At 39.9% G+C, this 15879-nt stretch overlaps 1 protein-coding gene across 8 annotated transcripts in view; it reads right to left on the minus strand.

The window, feature by feature from the left end:
• Positions 1 to 653: 653 nt before the first annotated feature.
• DST (dystonin) overlaps positions 654 to 15879 on the minus strand; it is a 421009-nt gene continuing 405783 nt past the window's right edge. For 2 of the 8 annotated variants that reach the window (XM_023755575.1, XM_023755574.1), the window contains 10 exons: positions 15384 to 15546; positions 13963 to 14117; positions 13710 to 13784; positions 12246 to 12263; positions 9506 to 9623; positions 8159 to 8230; positions 7033 to 7232; positions 6520 to 6630; positions 3009 to 3132; positions 875 to 1907 (listed from right to left, as the gene is read on the minus strand). In XM_023755575.1, coding sequence (XP_023611343.1) covers positions 1645 to 1907; positions 3009 to 3132; positions 6520 to 6630; positions 7033 to 7232; positions 8159 to 8230; positions 9506 to 9623; positions 12246 to 12263; positions 13710 to 13784; positions 13963 to 14117; positions 15384 to 15546 — 1299 coding nt within the window. In that variant the 3' untranslated portion in view covers positions 875 to 1644. Of the gene's footprint in view, positions 1908 to 3008; positions 3133 to 6519; positions 6631 to 7032; positions 7233 to 8158; positions 8231 to 9505; positions 9624 to 12245; positions 12264 to 13709; positions 13785 to 13962; positions 14118 to 15383; positions 15547 to 15879 lie in introns of all 8 variants that reach the window. The other 6 variants (XM_023755576.1, XM_023755577.1, XM_023755569.1 and 3 more) reach the window with 5 other exon arrangements.

Below are 15879 nucleotides of genomic sequence, written 5' to 3' on the forward strand. Positions count from 1 at the left end.
CTTCCCTGCTCCTGGGTCTCTGTGACTACAGCCAAGCAGGCAGTGCTGGGAGCTGCCTGCGGCCCCACTTGTCTGCTCCTGGGTTGCTGTGGTGACAGCCATGCTGGGAGCTACCTGTGGGCCATGCTTCCCTGCTCCTGGGTCACTGTGGCGATGGCCAAGCAGGCCCTGCTGGGTGCTGCCTGCGGGCCGTGCTTGCCAGCTCCTGGGTTGCCCTGGTGACGGCCAAGCAGGCCCTGCTGTCTGCTGTCAAGCTGGGTGGCTGCTCTCGACTCCCAGCCAGCAATGGTCCTGGGAGCCTGCGGGCATGGCTTTGCGCCTGACCCAGGACCCAGGCCGCTTGGTGCCTGCGTATGCAAAGTAACCCGCCATCTTTGTTGGGTTAATTTGCATACCCACTCCTAATTGGCTGGTGGGTGTCACAGAGGTACGGTCAATTTGCATCTTTCTCTTTTATTAGTGTAGATTTGTAGAATGAGTAGTTCATGTGATTTTATTATATAGTTATTATAATATCATATCGCTGATATCCCCAAGCTTAGCCTGTTAACACTATTAGTAAAATACATCATACATATAACCTTTATTTTAAACAGCAACAACAACAAAAAGCCAGAAAAAAATTCAGTTTAAATAATCAGGTATTCCATATGTTCAAGTGAATATGTTTTATTAAATGCATACTAATATCTTTCTATAAGTTAAAATGTATATATTTATTAAATATAGATATAATACCAGAACATGATTATTTCAGATGAGAAATCAAAATAAACCCATTTTTAAGTATCTTTTGGTCACTCCAAATTGATATTGCTCATAAAAAAATACACCGATTTTTCCCTGGGGGAAAAAAAAATTAATTCCATAGCAATGTGGTTAAGGGACATGTTTTATTTCATAGCTTTCTGCAAGCAAAAATTGCTTTAATACAAAATGAGTTCAATGATACAAGTGCTACTGTCCACTCAAGCAAAAGAAAACCTCACAGTTATATGGATGCACTTTATAATGATATTCTTACAGTATAATAGGTCTACCGTCCAGGACACCTCTGGCCTCACGTAAAGAAATGGCACAGAAATGGTGCAAGGGTCCTGACCATCATAGCGCTCGTGGGTGCTTCCGAGTAACTTCCTGGGAGTTCTTTGTCAGATACAACTCACAGAACTGGGTGTGGATGTGTCTGTCTTTCTGCCCTCCAGCTTTTAGTTTACATTAAAATCATCTTGACATATTCCCTTGTGTGTGTCTTTCCCCATTTCGGAGTTTCCACAAAAGCGAGAAAAAGTCATGAGGTATCCTTAATGTCAGCTACCCATATAGGGCTGTGGCTTTAGAGGATGTGGACTTACCTGCAGGTACGGGAACTGATTTTAGTGTGTGCTCCCGACGTTACAGTGCAGAAATGTTAGTGCATGTTACACTCTACCTTCCCCTCACACAGAATGTGACTTTAACCCCAGAGTATCTGACAAAAAATTATACAGATAAAATAAAAAGACAAATACACAAATAAGGCCATCTGCAGAATTTTAAACTCACCTCTTGCAATATTTCACAATAATTTCTACATCATATTTTACATCTTTCAAAACTTAAATAATAAATGCTTAAGGAAGGGCCTTGGTGGAACCAATGGCACTATCTTTTTGAGGATTTGTCCAATTTGCTGGCCGGTGACTTCCTCTGGGGGGTAGGGATTTTAGAAGGCTTGGCTGTGGACGGCCGAGAGCTTGCTCGGGGCGAAGGTCTGTATGTTTGGGGGGCAGTCTCCACGTCTGAGCACACGGACTGGATTTCTGAAATGTCAAAGTCTGACGCATCACTGCCTCGGCGGCTGCTGGCCCTGCTACCAGCCTTGCTTCCCGCTCTGCTTCCTGGTCGGCTGGGAGTCTTCTTGGGATCTGGGGAGAAAGGGCAGAGATGGGTCACCCTTATTACTGGGTCCATCTGCAAGAGGCTCCCGAAACCTCATGCCACCTTGAATCTCAGCGATTTCTCTTGACACCTTGTGGGCACTCAGAAAATACTGCGGGTTCATGGTTCTCTCCATTCCACAAGGGTAGGCAGCCCCCCTCTAAGCCGACACAATATACAGAAAGCTGGATTTACTAACACAATTTAGGTTTGGGCTTAAAAGAGGATTCCATTCACTACAAACAGATATAAAGAACACAGCTCTAATGCACGGTTGTGCTTTCCCAAGTGCAGTGTGGATACCCAGATGCGTGCAGTGCAAACACGGAGCAAACTCTTAGGTGCAGGTTTGGCCCGAGGACAAGTAATTCCAAGCACATGGGAATTTAAAGGACTTGAAACTTTAAAGAAACTTCAGGCTCGCTGAGCACAGAACCCCAGGGGTTAGGCTCACTCTTCTGTGAGGACATGAGAAGCACTGGTGTCAGGCCCAGTCTGGGTGGGTTTCGCCAACCACCTGACATAGAGCCCAGTACATTTTCCAAGCAGACAGAAGGACCAAGACTTTCCAGCTAAGAGGGGCAGGATACTATTGTAGTTTTCTTCTGTTCTCATCTCTCTCTGGCACGTTCCAAAAGGGGTTTTCTAGTCATCTACTCCCATGACTCATTTATCCCCTACCTTTGTTGGAGGACTGGGGCTACGTGTCATTTCAAAAGAACACAGCATCATCAATTCATAATTTCTTCCTAATGAGGACAGGGGACGTCCATCTTCAGAGTGTACTTCAAAAGCCACTAAAGCAAGACACGCGCCCTGGCCGGTGGGGCTCAGTTAGTACGTCAGCCTGTGCACCAAAGCGTCTCTGGTTCGATTGCAGGTCAAGGGCACATACCTCAGTTGCGGGTTCAATCCCAGGCCCTGGTCAGGGCATGTGTGGGAGGCAACCAATCCATGTGTTTCTCTCACTCATTTCTGTCTCTTTCTTTCTCTCCATCCTCCCTTCCACTCTCTCTAAAAAAAAAAAATCAATGGAAAAAATATCCTTAGGTGAGGATTTTTAAAAAAAAGGCATGCACCACACTCACCAGCAAACTGTGTTCGGACTCTGGCGGCTGCAGTCGTTATCAAGCCACTGTCGTCCCCAGAGTGGAAGCCTTTCCCTGATAAATATCCTGGAAGTCGAAGCTTGCTTCCTTGTATTGGTGTTCCCTGTATTCAATCAGTGAAAGCACATTTCAAGATACTGCGCGAGTTCATCACCGACAACACTTTAAAGATGGCTGCAAACCCTCTGCTAGACCTCTTCAGCGAGGCATGGGGTTCTCACTTGCTTGTCTCCACTAATTTCTTATTCTCTCCCTGAATTCAAAGGGAACCTTCCAAAGACAAGGAATTCATGTTGAAGAAGAAACACAAAAATGGAGATCCCCAAATGATGGCAAGGGGAAAAAAGACAAACTAAACTGTGAGTACGTTAGTATCTTCCAGTCTGTCAGTAAATAGTATGGAATTAAGAAATACTGATGAAACGATGCTGACTGCATGGTACAGAGAGGAGATGGGGCTCTGAAAAATTGTGCTTGGATACTCTGCTACAGCCAACACTTTTGGGAAACTAGGCAGAAATAAACCAACAGAAATAGAACAATAAGTAAACAAGTAAAGCCGAGATAGCCATCACTTAAACAAATTAACTGGAAAAAAAAAGTGACGTTTTAGAACTTGGTAAAATGCCACTTCATTTTCTGGATCCATGACCTTCTGTGGTCCTTACATACAAAATACTTAGGCAATGTTTGGGGATAATTCTTTTATAATTCTCATAGGAGTTCACAGAGATTGTCTAAAGCAATCATAACTTTGAAATTTTATCATAAGCCTAAAACAACTGCATTTGTTATAGTTCACTACAACATTTTGAAAATTCTCTGAAAGTTAAAAAAAATAAATAAACCAATTTCCTGAGAAGTGTAGGGATTGTCATATTCCTTGATGAACTCAAAGGGAGCTATTTGAAAGAAATTAATCCAAATTATGTGTGCATTAAAAAAATGAACTGTTTCTTTATTAAATAGTTATAAATGTTTAATAAAGCATATGTAAGACCTTTTGATACACCAGGGTTACAAATCTGTAATATTATCGTAATATTTGTAATTCATTTACATATGTATCCATACATATATATTCTATACATATATTTTACATATGTATTCTATGCATATATATATAAGTATAGAATTTATATATGACTACTATACATATAATACTTAAGTTTTCAAAATATTTTCAGACATATAACCACAATTAATCTTCCCACTCATCTAATCACAATTTTTTTTTACAAATGTGAAAAATGAGGGCCTGAGGAGGGAAGTGATTTGCCCAAGATCTGACATCTCTGATCCAGTTAAATTCCTAACTAAGAATATCTCAATTATCCATAAAAGAGTAAGGACCCACAATTATAAAATATATCACTCAAGGTAGCAGAATTCATTACCACGGAAGACCCAAAGCGTTATTCTCAGAATGCCTTGGTTGTTTTGAATTGTTCTAAACCCTACCTTTAAAGCCCTTCTATAAAGGTACACTGTTGTTTTGTCTGTTTGTTTGTTGTTGTTTTTTTATCTGATGAGCCTACTTGAAATAAAACATAGTTTTCTTTTAGTCAAAATTAGCATGCTTAGAATTTAATTTGAGGAGTCTCTACTTTTTAAAATTTTGAACTAACATAGCAGCTCAAAATATTTAAAGCAAACATGTTGCTTGAGGTTCCTTGAACTGGTCTCAGTTTTTGCTACAATAGATCCATCATGAGTGACAGACACCTCTAGATGTTATGATACTACTGCTTCTCACTTAGGGGGAGGAGTGCAAATGAGGGGCTGGGGAATGAGGAGGAGTTGAAGAATGAGTTGTTTCTGCCCCATTTCTACCCCTATCATTAATGTTATTTCCATCATTTCCATCTGAGGCATGAGGGAAACAACAGTTTCCCTGCCTATGTTTTATTACTGATGTGAGGATTAAATAATAGATCAGAAAGTGTTATAAAAAGCATAAAGGGCTTTCTAAAGCATATCACTTTCATACTTGGATTCTGGCCTTTAACCTGAAATACTTCCTTCAACTCAAAAGACGTTATTTAGGGACTAGAGCTCTGGTGCACGAAATTCGTGCACGGAGTGGAGGGTGGAGAGGAATCTCTCAGCTCGGCCTGCACCCTCTCCAATTCGGGACCCCTCGGGGGATGTCTGAAACCGGCAGTTGGACATCCTACTCAAAATCCAGGACCGCTGGCTCCTAACCACTCATCTGCCTACCTGCCTGATCGCCTCTAACTGCTCTCCCCTGCCAGCCTCATTGCCCTAACTGCTCCCCTGCCAGCCTGATCACCCCCTAACTGCTCCCCTGCCAGCCTGATTATCCCTAACCGCCTCTGCCTCGGCCCCCACCACCATAGCTTTGTCCAGAAGGACGTCCAGAAGATGACCAATCTATCTGGTCTAATTAGCATATTACCCTTTTATTAAAATAGATTTTCTCCCCCTAATGATTGTGGTTTTTTTCTAATCAAACATGTGCTTATTTGGTGCCTATGTTTTTCATTTCACAGAGAAGTTCCTTTAAAAGATATATGGCTGACTTTCACTTGAATGTAAAGGATCTATGTGTTAATCTTGGCAAATTTTATATCACGTAAATATTGTATCCCCATATATCACGCCATATTAAAAAAGCTAGAGCTTGCCTGAATAATAATAGCCATTGAAGTCCAATAAAGATATGTACCTTTTGTAAATGACACATAATTGTTTGCATGACAAAGCCCCTGCTCTTATGTCTCACCCACCCAGTGTTTGGGGCAGAAATAAGTGTAACAGACATTCAAAAAGACCTTGCCTATAGTGAACACTCAATGAAAATTATTTTAGTTAAGTGGTTTCTCTTGCATATGACACTGCCTCTCACTCTCACCTAAAGGGGATTGGTTGCATTTCTTATCTCTAGAAGCAAAAGCATACCATCAGCTTTAAAAGAAACTTTACTTAAGTCTGGATATAATCTCTTGTACTTCACTCTCCCAAGAGAGAAAATTAAAATTAAGTATAAGGTACAGAACCTGCAGGTGTGGCTATGTTAAACTGACATTATACAAGGAGAAAAAGCTAAAATCTGTCTTTTCTGTTAACCTTTTACTTTCATATCTTCCAAGAACTGGTGGGTTGATATTTATTTTATACAAGTCTATTAAAAAGACATAGCAGTGCCCTAGCTGGTTTGGCTCAGTGGATAGAGCATTGGACTGGGAACTGGAAGGTCCCGGGTTCAATCCCAGTCAAGGGCACATGCTCGGGTTGCGGGCTCGATCCCCAGCAGGGGGCGTGCAGGAGGCAGCCGATCAATGATACTCTCTCATCATTGATGTTTCTCTCTCTCCCTCTCGCTTCCTCTCTGAAAGCAATAAAAATATATTTTTAAAAAGACATAGCAGTATCAAAAGTACATATATTAAGGGAGAGTTAAAGCAATGTTAGTGGGTGATAGTTTCAATGAAAGGCTGTTAGACTGAAATCTGGGGCCTTACGATACCTCTGCAGATGGCACGGAAAAGTCTGAGCACTCTGCTGGCTTACAAGGAGTTGACATTTTGCTGTTTGTCAACCATGGTTTACCATAATTGCGTGTTAAAGGATGGAGGATCTGTATGGAACAATGGCAAATCAAACGTAAAGGATAGCAGGTAAAACACAAAGCCACAGAAAGAGATACTCATAGCAAAGACTCACATTTCACAGTAAGAACAATAATAATTAAAAATACGTGGAAAGATCTGATGGCAAATCATACACAACCAAAAAAATGAATGAAGCTTCACAAAGAAAAACCAATCTGAAAGGTAACAAAAGCAGCTCCCAGTCTCTACAAGGGGCCATAGGGCAAAAGCATATATTTAAAAAAATAAGTATCATCCTTCATTTGCCATATTGTGAGAAGGAACATAATGGAGAAAGCTCACAGATTCTAGGGTCCTACAACATTCAGAAGTATACTCAAGACACTGATTGCATGGGAGGAGGAATACATTTCCCAGCCGAGTCCTACCTTGGGTGTGCTGGTGGCATGAACCTGCGGGGAGGCCGCCTGGACAGCCGGGCTGGACACAGATGTTGATCGGTTGGGGGAAGCTCCACGCGATGAAGGCCGCGATCTTCGGCCGCGGGGTCGGAAAGCAGCCATACCCTGACTGGCACCGTCTGCTAAAATGAACTTCTCCCGAAGTTCCATGTTCGTCCTTCCTTTCGCTGGATCGCATAACACACAACGAGGCACACAAAACAGAAGAGGAAGGAAAACAAGAGGCGCTCAATCATTTATGGGAGGAACGACCACCTGGCGCCACCGATTACGCTGAGGATTTGAGAACATCTTTTTCCATGCCAACTCCAACTCAGCATAACAAAAAGGCGAATGCATTCCGTTACAATGCATTCCTTTTGGATACAAGTCAGTTTGGGAAAGAAAAGAAAAAGTGTGTTTATTCTAACACCAGACACCAGCCAGAATAACCACTATCAAAGAAAGAGTCAGCATGAAAATGGAAAGCTCATGCTAAAATATTGTTAATCCACCAGCTACTGATGCCCACATGGGTTCATGACCCTTTCCGCACACTGAGAGGACAAGCCAGTCAAGCAGGGACTGTGCCTTTTGCATGTACTGCTGAGGTAAGGAGAATGCCAGTATTTTAACTTTGGGATTAATCCAACAATAGAGTTACACAGAAGGACAGATGGCTTGTTAATCATGATGACAACACTGAAACTTTCAGGTTTTTCATTGGAATGAGGCAGCTAGTATTTTTATTTTATGCTTTGAAAAGCTCTCTTTTACCAACATGCAATAACGAACACCAGACCCAGGGATCCGGGAGGTCATCAGTGATGCCACACTCATACGAACACATGTGCGCACGGAGAACACTCCACGAGAACCCGATGCAGCGTGTTAGCATGTGCTTGATCACTTACACATCACCTACGCTTGCAACACACTGCAAGTGTGTGCAACGTTCAGACTGTACGTTTGGAAGCACCAGCTCAGTTGGATATGACGTAAGCCATACGCAATGGATGAAGCGTGTTATTTTAAAACAAATAATTAAAGCAGGAATGTAAAAGTAGGGAAGAGAAAAGGTAAGAGGGGAGAGGCAAGGAGAGGGGTTGCCAACCTATAGTAGGCTGAGTAGTAGTAATTGAAGAGTTTGATTCCGAACGTAACATTTTAGTCCCATGATGATGAACTAGAAAAAATGACACAGGAGATCAATCACATTAAAGAATACTGTTAGCAGGAAAAGAAACAAAGTACAGTCAGTAGTTGAATATGCAAGGGGTGCTCAGGTCCGGCCTTTGGCACACATTTAGGAGAAAAGTTGCATCAGGAGAAGCACTCAAAGGTTTGACTCAATAAGAAAAATGTATTTAGAAGACTTTGCAGTCACACCAACTTTCCTAAGCAACCCAATAGAACACTGCACGTTCTAATCTCTTTGTTTCATAAAAGGAACTACATTACCTTAGGCTGTATTGTTTTCAAAATACGAAACAAAAAGGAAAATTGTGTGATTTTATACCTTTTGACTTGCAGACAGCAGAGCTCCTAGGTATGGCTGTGTGATCATCCTACGGTGGCCTTGGCAGAGAGGCCTGCTGACCACAGAGGAACTCACCCACCACACCTGTGTCTTCAGTGGCAGCAAGGTAACCAAGAGCCCACTGGGGGAACCATGACCTCCCACCTGGTAGCCTGATAGTGCCGGCACCAACATTTGTTCTTGTTTGTTTAAAGGGATTAAAATGGGTTCAAGAAAAGCACAAAAGTCTTTTTTGTCTTTTTCAAAGAAAAATGGGCCTACTGATGAGTCCATGGGAGCTAACTAGAAACGGTGATCAAATGACCACTTGTAAGGTGAATCAATAAGGGATTCAAAAATTGACAACAGGATCTGAAAAATAAGAAAAATTAAAAGCTGATCAAGGGCTCTTAGGCTGGCAGACATGGCGAGAGCTATAGTTTATGTCTATATTTTTAATGTTCTGCCTCTGTCAGAGTCGGGTTATCAGTTCTTGTTTTTTTAATCTTTAAGTACTGCTTTCCTCATCTCCACCATTGCATAAAAAATTTCACGTTTAAACTTTCACTAGCCAGTATCTTCAGTATCCATCACCTCAATTTCTTTCCCCTCCTATTTTGTTATTTAATGAGAGATGAATTCCTTCCCCTGGTTGGTGCAATTGCTCATTTTGAAAATTGCAGATGGGATCATCTCAGAAAGGAAATCTAGTATTTCTTGCCTCCAGTCCCATGTTTATCCAGAGAGTTCAAAAAGCAACAAGAAGAACAGGTTTAATGACTGCCACAAGTTCTCTGGACACTTCAGGCTGACAGACCAATGTGAAGCACTATTGTAAATAAATGACCAAAATTATACCCGAGCGTGATTTTGTTGCTAGAAATGAATACAAAATCGACATCCTTTTATGGTGTTATTATCTCAACATAGGTATCTCCTTACCCCTGCAAGGATCGTTTTTCACCAAGAACTCATCCAGTGCCATCCACCCGCCTCCGACGCGAACCATCACGGTACTTCGCAGGATTCGGACCAGTCGCAGTTGCTGGGAGTCTCCAAACTGTGAAGATGAAGGAAGAAGACCCTCTAGTTGTCACTACTCATTCTACACTGACGGGTAGTGTGTGATCTGCAGTAGCGTAAGCAACCAACTTTAACGTTTTGCTTAGTTCACAGCGATTAGTAAAATCTCAGAAAAAGGCGTGTGTAATGATCTGCGTTAGGCTGCTGCATGCTGATTTAGCCCAGGGGAAATAGTTTGAAAAAAAGATAACAAAGGTTATCAAGTAGAATATGGAAGATTTCTTCTAGAAATTATTTTTCTTTCTTATGACAGATACATTAGTAAAGTGGTGATTGAAAAATGTTTCTAGAAATCAAACAGCCATGAAAATAAGCACGGGCCCACTTGCCCAGGGTTTATACAAAGCAAGATGATTCTAAAGAAGATGTAGTAAACTCTGATTCTTCTTCATTAAAACCTCCTCTTACACTAAAACTTTGCCATTGAAATCTGTGGGAGAAATCTTCATAAACTCATAAGGTGATAAAGTAATAAATGAACATAACCGATAAATATTTCACAGTCAAATAAAATTTCTGCATCGCTAATAACCTGGTAAACCCATTTGTTAAAGACTGGACGAATGTGCCATTTTATATTACTGTAACATTAGAACAGTCAGTGGCACATTAATGATACAGCTTTCAAATCTAAAAGACTTTCTCTTCAAACTGTTTGTATCATAACTGCTGACTGTAATAAGCAGTCATCTTTGTCTTGCCCTTTCCACGGATCTCCAATCACTTGGATATGCTATAAATTCTGCAAGTCCTGAATACATGTCTAGACTACACGTAGTTTCTGATCACAAGGTTGATTTGTTTTGAAAGCCCATGAGAAATAATTTTATACTTTTAAATCATTTCTAATAGGCTCATATCCAACTTATAAAAAGCACCATATTGAATTTCACGGCTGCCAACCCAGCAGATACCATAGCAAAATGAACAGTCAATTAAACATACATAGCTTATTTTTTTTTTAAGGCAGGTAGAATACAATTGTGACTTTGACTATTTGCCTAGGCTCATGATGGATAAACAGAAAATTTTAAGTAGAAACAATCTGCTACCCTTCAATATGCTGAACCACTGAGTTTCAGGAAGTGAACCCTAAAACAAAGCCAACCATTCAAGACCCTGAAACTCAGAAGGACCTCAGAGGCATGTAAAATGCACCGGCAGGAACTCATGCGCTTTACATCAACCCTTTTTATATTGCAAATTCTAAGTCAATTTTTAAGCCTTGAGATTTAACTTTTCTATCATTGAACCTATTCCTATAATGTACTTGAAGTGTAAAAAATAAAAAATATATATATACTTATTTTGTTAGAAAAAAAATTTGGTGCTGCTGATAAGCAAAGGGAAAGGAGGGGATTGAAAGAAAATTACCCTTAAGTAACCAGATAATTAGACCAGACATTTTTGGTCCAGGACTACATTCAAAACAAAAGTTTTAAGGAACTGCCTGAAGTACTTTACACATGTGGAATTTCAATTTTAATAAACAGATGATTTTAAATTTTAATTTGAGAAGACATTATCTAACATTGTCTTCAGAATTTCCTTAATTCTCCCAAGAGCCAAATTATGAAACAAGAAAAAATAGACTAATGCTGTTCTTTGTGCTTTCAATGAAAGAAAACCTTTTGAGGTATTTAATCCTTTCTGCAAATAAATGATGCTACCTTAATTGCTACTCCAAATAACAAGAATAGAAACTAAATTTTTATGGATTATAACATATAGAAGTTTTAAAAACCTCTATTCAAATTAACTAAACATTTCTATTTGAAACAATTATGTGATTGAATAAGTGGGGATCGTGGATAATTTGAAGTTTAAGATGTAATATGGACTTAAAACTATGAGGCAGAGTAATAACTAATATGATATGGTCAGGTACTATAAATAGTACCGCTCTTTCCAAAAGCACATAGTAAAAAAAATCCTCCTTGTTTCAATCAAAACATGATTGCTCTTGTCTTTAGTTCTAAAATTCTTATGTGCAGTACCACTACACAGTTTATATACTGACTTAAATGTGAGGTCAAAATGGCATAAATTGTGACTAAGATTTCATAAGTTACAAGAGATACATTTTCTCAAAAGGAATTACAACATTCAAAACCTCCAGGGTTAAAATTTCTACTCATAGGATGCAAAGTTCTAAATTGATTTAGGACAAATGGACAATATTTGCTTTGGAGAGGACACATTATTTGTGGCTGAGTGCCACTGAGGCCTCTCTATACCCTGTCTTTGTGTCTCTGCCTGATGCTGATCCTTCTCTAGCCACTGTGTACTGGCATAAACCCTGTGCTAATAGTATTATCAACAATGGGAACTGAAAATGGCATTTGTAACACTGTAACCAGCCAAGCCACAATTCATTATCTGGTTTGCTTAAAAGTAATCTCCTCATTTGAGACACAAGGCAAAAAGGGATCCTGGATCAAGGACCCTTATAGCATTTACAGAACCACCACGCCAACCAACAATGTAGTAGCTAGGGGGGCAGCATGGGAAAGATTGGCCATGGCAAGCTTTAATGACTATGAATTAAAGTTTAAAAAAAATCATTGGGAACTTGCGAATACATTCCACTGAATTATACCTGATTTCCCAGGAAGAACTGATAAAAAATGAAAAATGGAAGAAAGATATAATTAGTTCAACAGGAAACTTTCTATATGGCTCTAGAATACACACACTCTCACACTCAGGGCTTCTGGATATAGCATCTAGTTTAGAGATGTGCAGGTATCCAACTTCAAACCCAATAATCAGAAAATTCCCTATGTAAATTTTCTGAAAATCTTTGGGTTTCAAATTTAAACTAAAAATTCAAATACTTAGATGAATATTTTTCAATATGTAAATATAAAAATAAAAATGAATAATGTTTCATTTGTAAGTAATATACTGTATTAGGGGATACCTGGCACATTTTCTATCTAGCTACTACATATCAGAGACGTTCCAAAAATGAGAAAGAGTGATGAAGTCACATTGGTCTTCAAGTAATTGTTTTCAGGAAGGTGAACCAAGTTATTGAGATTCTGAATAAAAGGGAATACTACCGTACAAGTGGAAAACATTGCCTCTTTTTCATTTTATAAAAATCAGACATTTTTAATTTTGTTGTTCTGGCCTGGAATAGCTTTATTATTGAAAAGATGAAAACTTACCTGTAATCATATAAAATAGGTTATCTATATATATAGAAGCCTAAGAACCATTCCACAGGTCGCTATGATGCGCACTGACCACCAGGGGGCAGGCGCTCAACACAGGAGCTGCCCCCTGGTGGTCAATGAACTCCCACAGCGGGAGCACTGCTCAGCTGACCAACAGGTGCCAGACGCCGGGCTCATGGCTGGCGAGTGCAGCTGCGGCCATGTGAGCCTCTCCCACGGACACTTCCCCTGCGCGCCCCTCCCCCATCCAGACTAGGACCGGGATCAGGACTGGCATCGGGAATGAATGGGCACGAACCCACAGCTGCTTGTAGGTCATGGGCGCACCAGCATTGCCCTAGGACGGGTGTGCAGAGACCACAGTGGAGTGGCAGCGAGCCTACTGAGTGGAGGTGGCAGCAGGCGCAGTGGGGCCGGGATGAGCAGGAGCGGTGTGGCACCGGGCCTAGGCTCGGGCTCCTCCCCAGCCGCCTACCGCTTCGCACACTACTCCATCCCTTGGGGGATGTTGGACTGCTAGTTTCGGCCCAATCCCCGAAGGTCACACCAAGAGACCCCACGGGTGCACGAATCCATGCACCGGGCCTTTAGTAAAGTCATATGAAGCAATATAAATATAAGTAATGTGTTTTTCTGCAAATATTTTTCTTCTTAAAGGGAATGTACATGTTGTACATGTTAAAGGTACGTCCTTATATAGAAAATGCACACTATTTTTATGTAATTTAAAATGATGAGAATTAGAAAGTCATACACCATTCAATTTTTATAGGAGGTAAAAATAAATAATTAGCACTCCTAGAAAACAATGCAGATCAAATTACAAACAAATTTTGAGTTTTATGCTTTAAAAGAACTACAAAGTTACTTTGAAAACTTACCCTATATTTGTTGTCTCCAATCTGTTCAACTTGAAATCGTTTTGCACATTTACACTTAGCTACCTGCCTCGTCACCTGCCAAAAACAATAATGAGATATCCACTTTAATGTTATTATTACATAATGAATTCTTAACACCCTGACCAACTGCTAAACATGGAAATAAATAAAAGGCTGCATGAGTTGTGCATGAGATCTGGCAGAACACACTGTGCAGTCATGTTGCTGCAAGCGGTGGGAAGATAGTGAGTACCTCATCTTCGATTTTGTCAGCATCGGTGACAGGTTTGTATGCATCCTTATTTGGGTGAAGGGCGGCTACAAATTCATAGTAGTCAATGTAGCCATCGCCGTCTCTGTCGAAGATGTCTGCAACTGCACTCATCTCTAGGCGGCTGGTAGGGAACTCTATATATTTTCAAAACAACAGCAAGTAGTGTTACTTACTTGACAAGGTTGTAAGACATTTACAATGTACATTGTAATCATTTGATATTTGTATATATCAGGGAAAGGATTCCTCTATCTAGTTAACTAACATATCTATTGCCTCACATATGTATTTATCTTTTATGTGTGTGTGAGAGAGCATTTAAGGACCACTCTCAGTTATACAATACAGTTTTATCAACTATAGTCACCATGTCATACATGAGGTCCTCAGGCCTTATTCATCTTAGAGCTGAAAGTTTGCATCCTTTTACCAACCTCTTCCCATTCCCCCAGAACCTGCCAACCACTCTTCTCTGTTTCTATGAGTTTGACTATTTAGATTCCACATACAAGTGATAGTTAAGATACTCTCAGTATAAGCCACACGATATTCCCAATTAAACTTTATAAGACCTGCTACTTACTATAACATTTTATAAAAAGACTTAAGTCTTTTAAAAAAAATAGTAGGTAGTGTAACTTAATTCCGCCTTAAGACATTCTCAGTTGTACATTTTAATTTTAATGTGGTTGATTAAATTATCAGGGTCATAAAATATATTAAAAAATTTTAAGAAACTGGTTTATATAACAAATGAAATCACTATACACACACACACACATATATCTATGATCTAAATTTATCTTTAATTACTACTAGGGTGAATCATTTGAAATTGCTATTTTTCTAGGTTGATAACTATTTAATATTAGCAAATTTCAAATGTTTCAACTACCACTTTCCTTAAGGAATAATTTATATGAAATTTACTTTAAGAATGGCTCCCAGTAATATGTGCCGGAGCTATTACATACACATGACCAGACCATCAAACAAGAGGATGATGTGTACCTTCCAACGTTTATATGAAAGAGTTCTAATTCCTACTAGTGATAATGTTAGCTCAGAATGTCAATCAGAAACAAAAGGAAGAGAGACTGGCTTGCTGATTTCCATTTTGCCAGGCAACACAAACAATCTAAGAATCACATTTTATTAACTTTATTATACTAATGAGGACACAGCTTCAGTGGTGTGAGGAAACACAATTAGTTAAGGGTGTCTGACTCCAAAGCCATAAATTTTACCAAAGGCACTTTTTTTTTGAGAGTGGTGACCTCATAGCCAAGTTTAAAGGTGAAGCTTTATCAGTAACACGAGTTTACTGGCCCCACAATTTTAAACTGTGCTTGTTTTTTTTAAAAATTATATCCATTTCAGTCACTTCTCTTGGGACTTACTTGAGGAAAGAATGCCATCAATAAATTCTTGCCGGGTTATTTTCCCATCCTGGTCTTTATCAATTCTCCTGAAGAAGTCCATCACCCGAGATTTCTTGTGGTTCATCCATCGCATGTATTTTTTGCGCCAGATATCAAAATCAAAGTTAGCAAATTCCCTCAGCTGAAAAGGGCAGAAGATATTTTGGTGGTTAATGCTGTGCTCAAGCTATAGCTTATATGAAGAAAGTTATTTTTAATGAGCCTCTAGGTAATACAGGTATCTTTCCCACTTCAAAGAAAGGTATAACCTTACAAAGGAGACACAGAAAAAAAAAATTTTCTGTAAAGTGTATTACTGTCACTGTGGTCATTCTGGCTTTTCTTTACAAATACAGGGGAAAATCAAACTCCCAAAAAAAGTCAAACTGAAAATTCCTGACAGTGCCAACGTCACGCCACGGGTAAGTTCTGTGCCCACTGGGCAGCAGGCCCAGCTCAGCAGCACAACTCACTG

The sequence above is a fragment of the Myotis lucifugus genome, unplaced genomic scaffold, assembly GCF_000147115.1.
Source record: "Myotis lucifugus unplaced genomic scaffold, Myoluc2.0 scaffold_80, whole genome shotgun sequence".
Taxonomy (NCBI): domain Eukaryota; kingdom Metazoa; phylum Chordata; class Mammalia; order Chiroptera; family Vespertilionidae; genus Myotis; species Myotis lucifugus.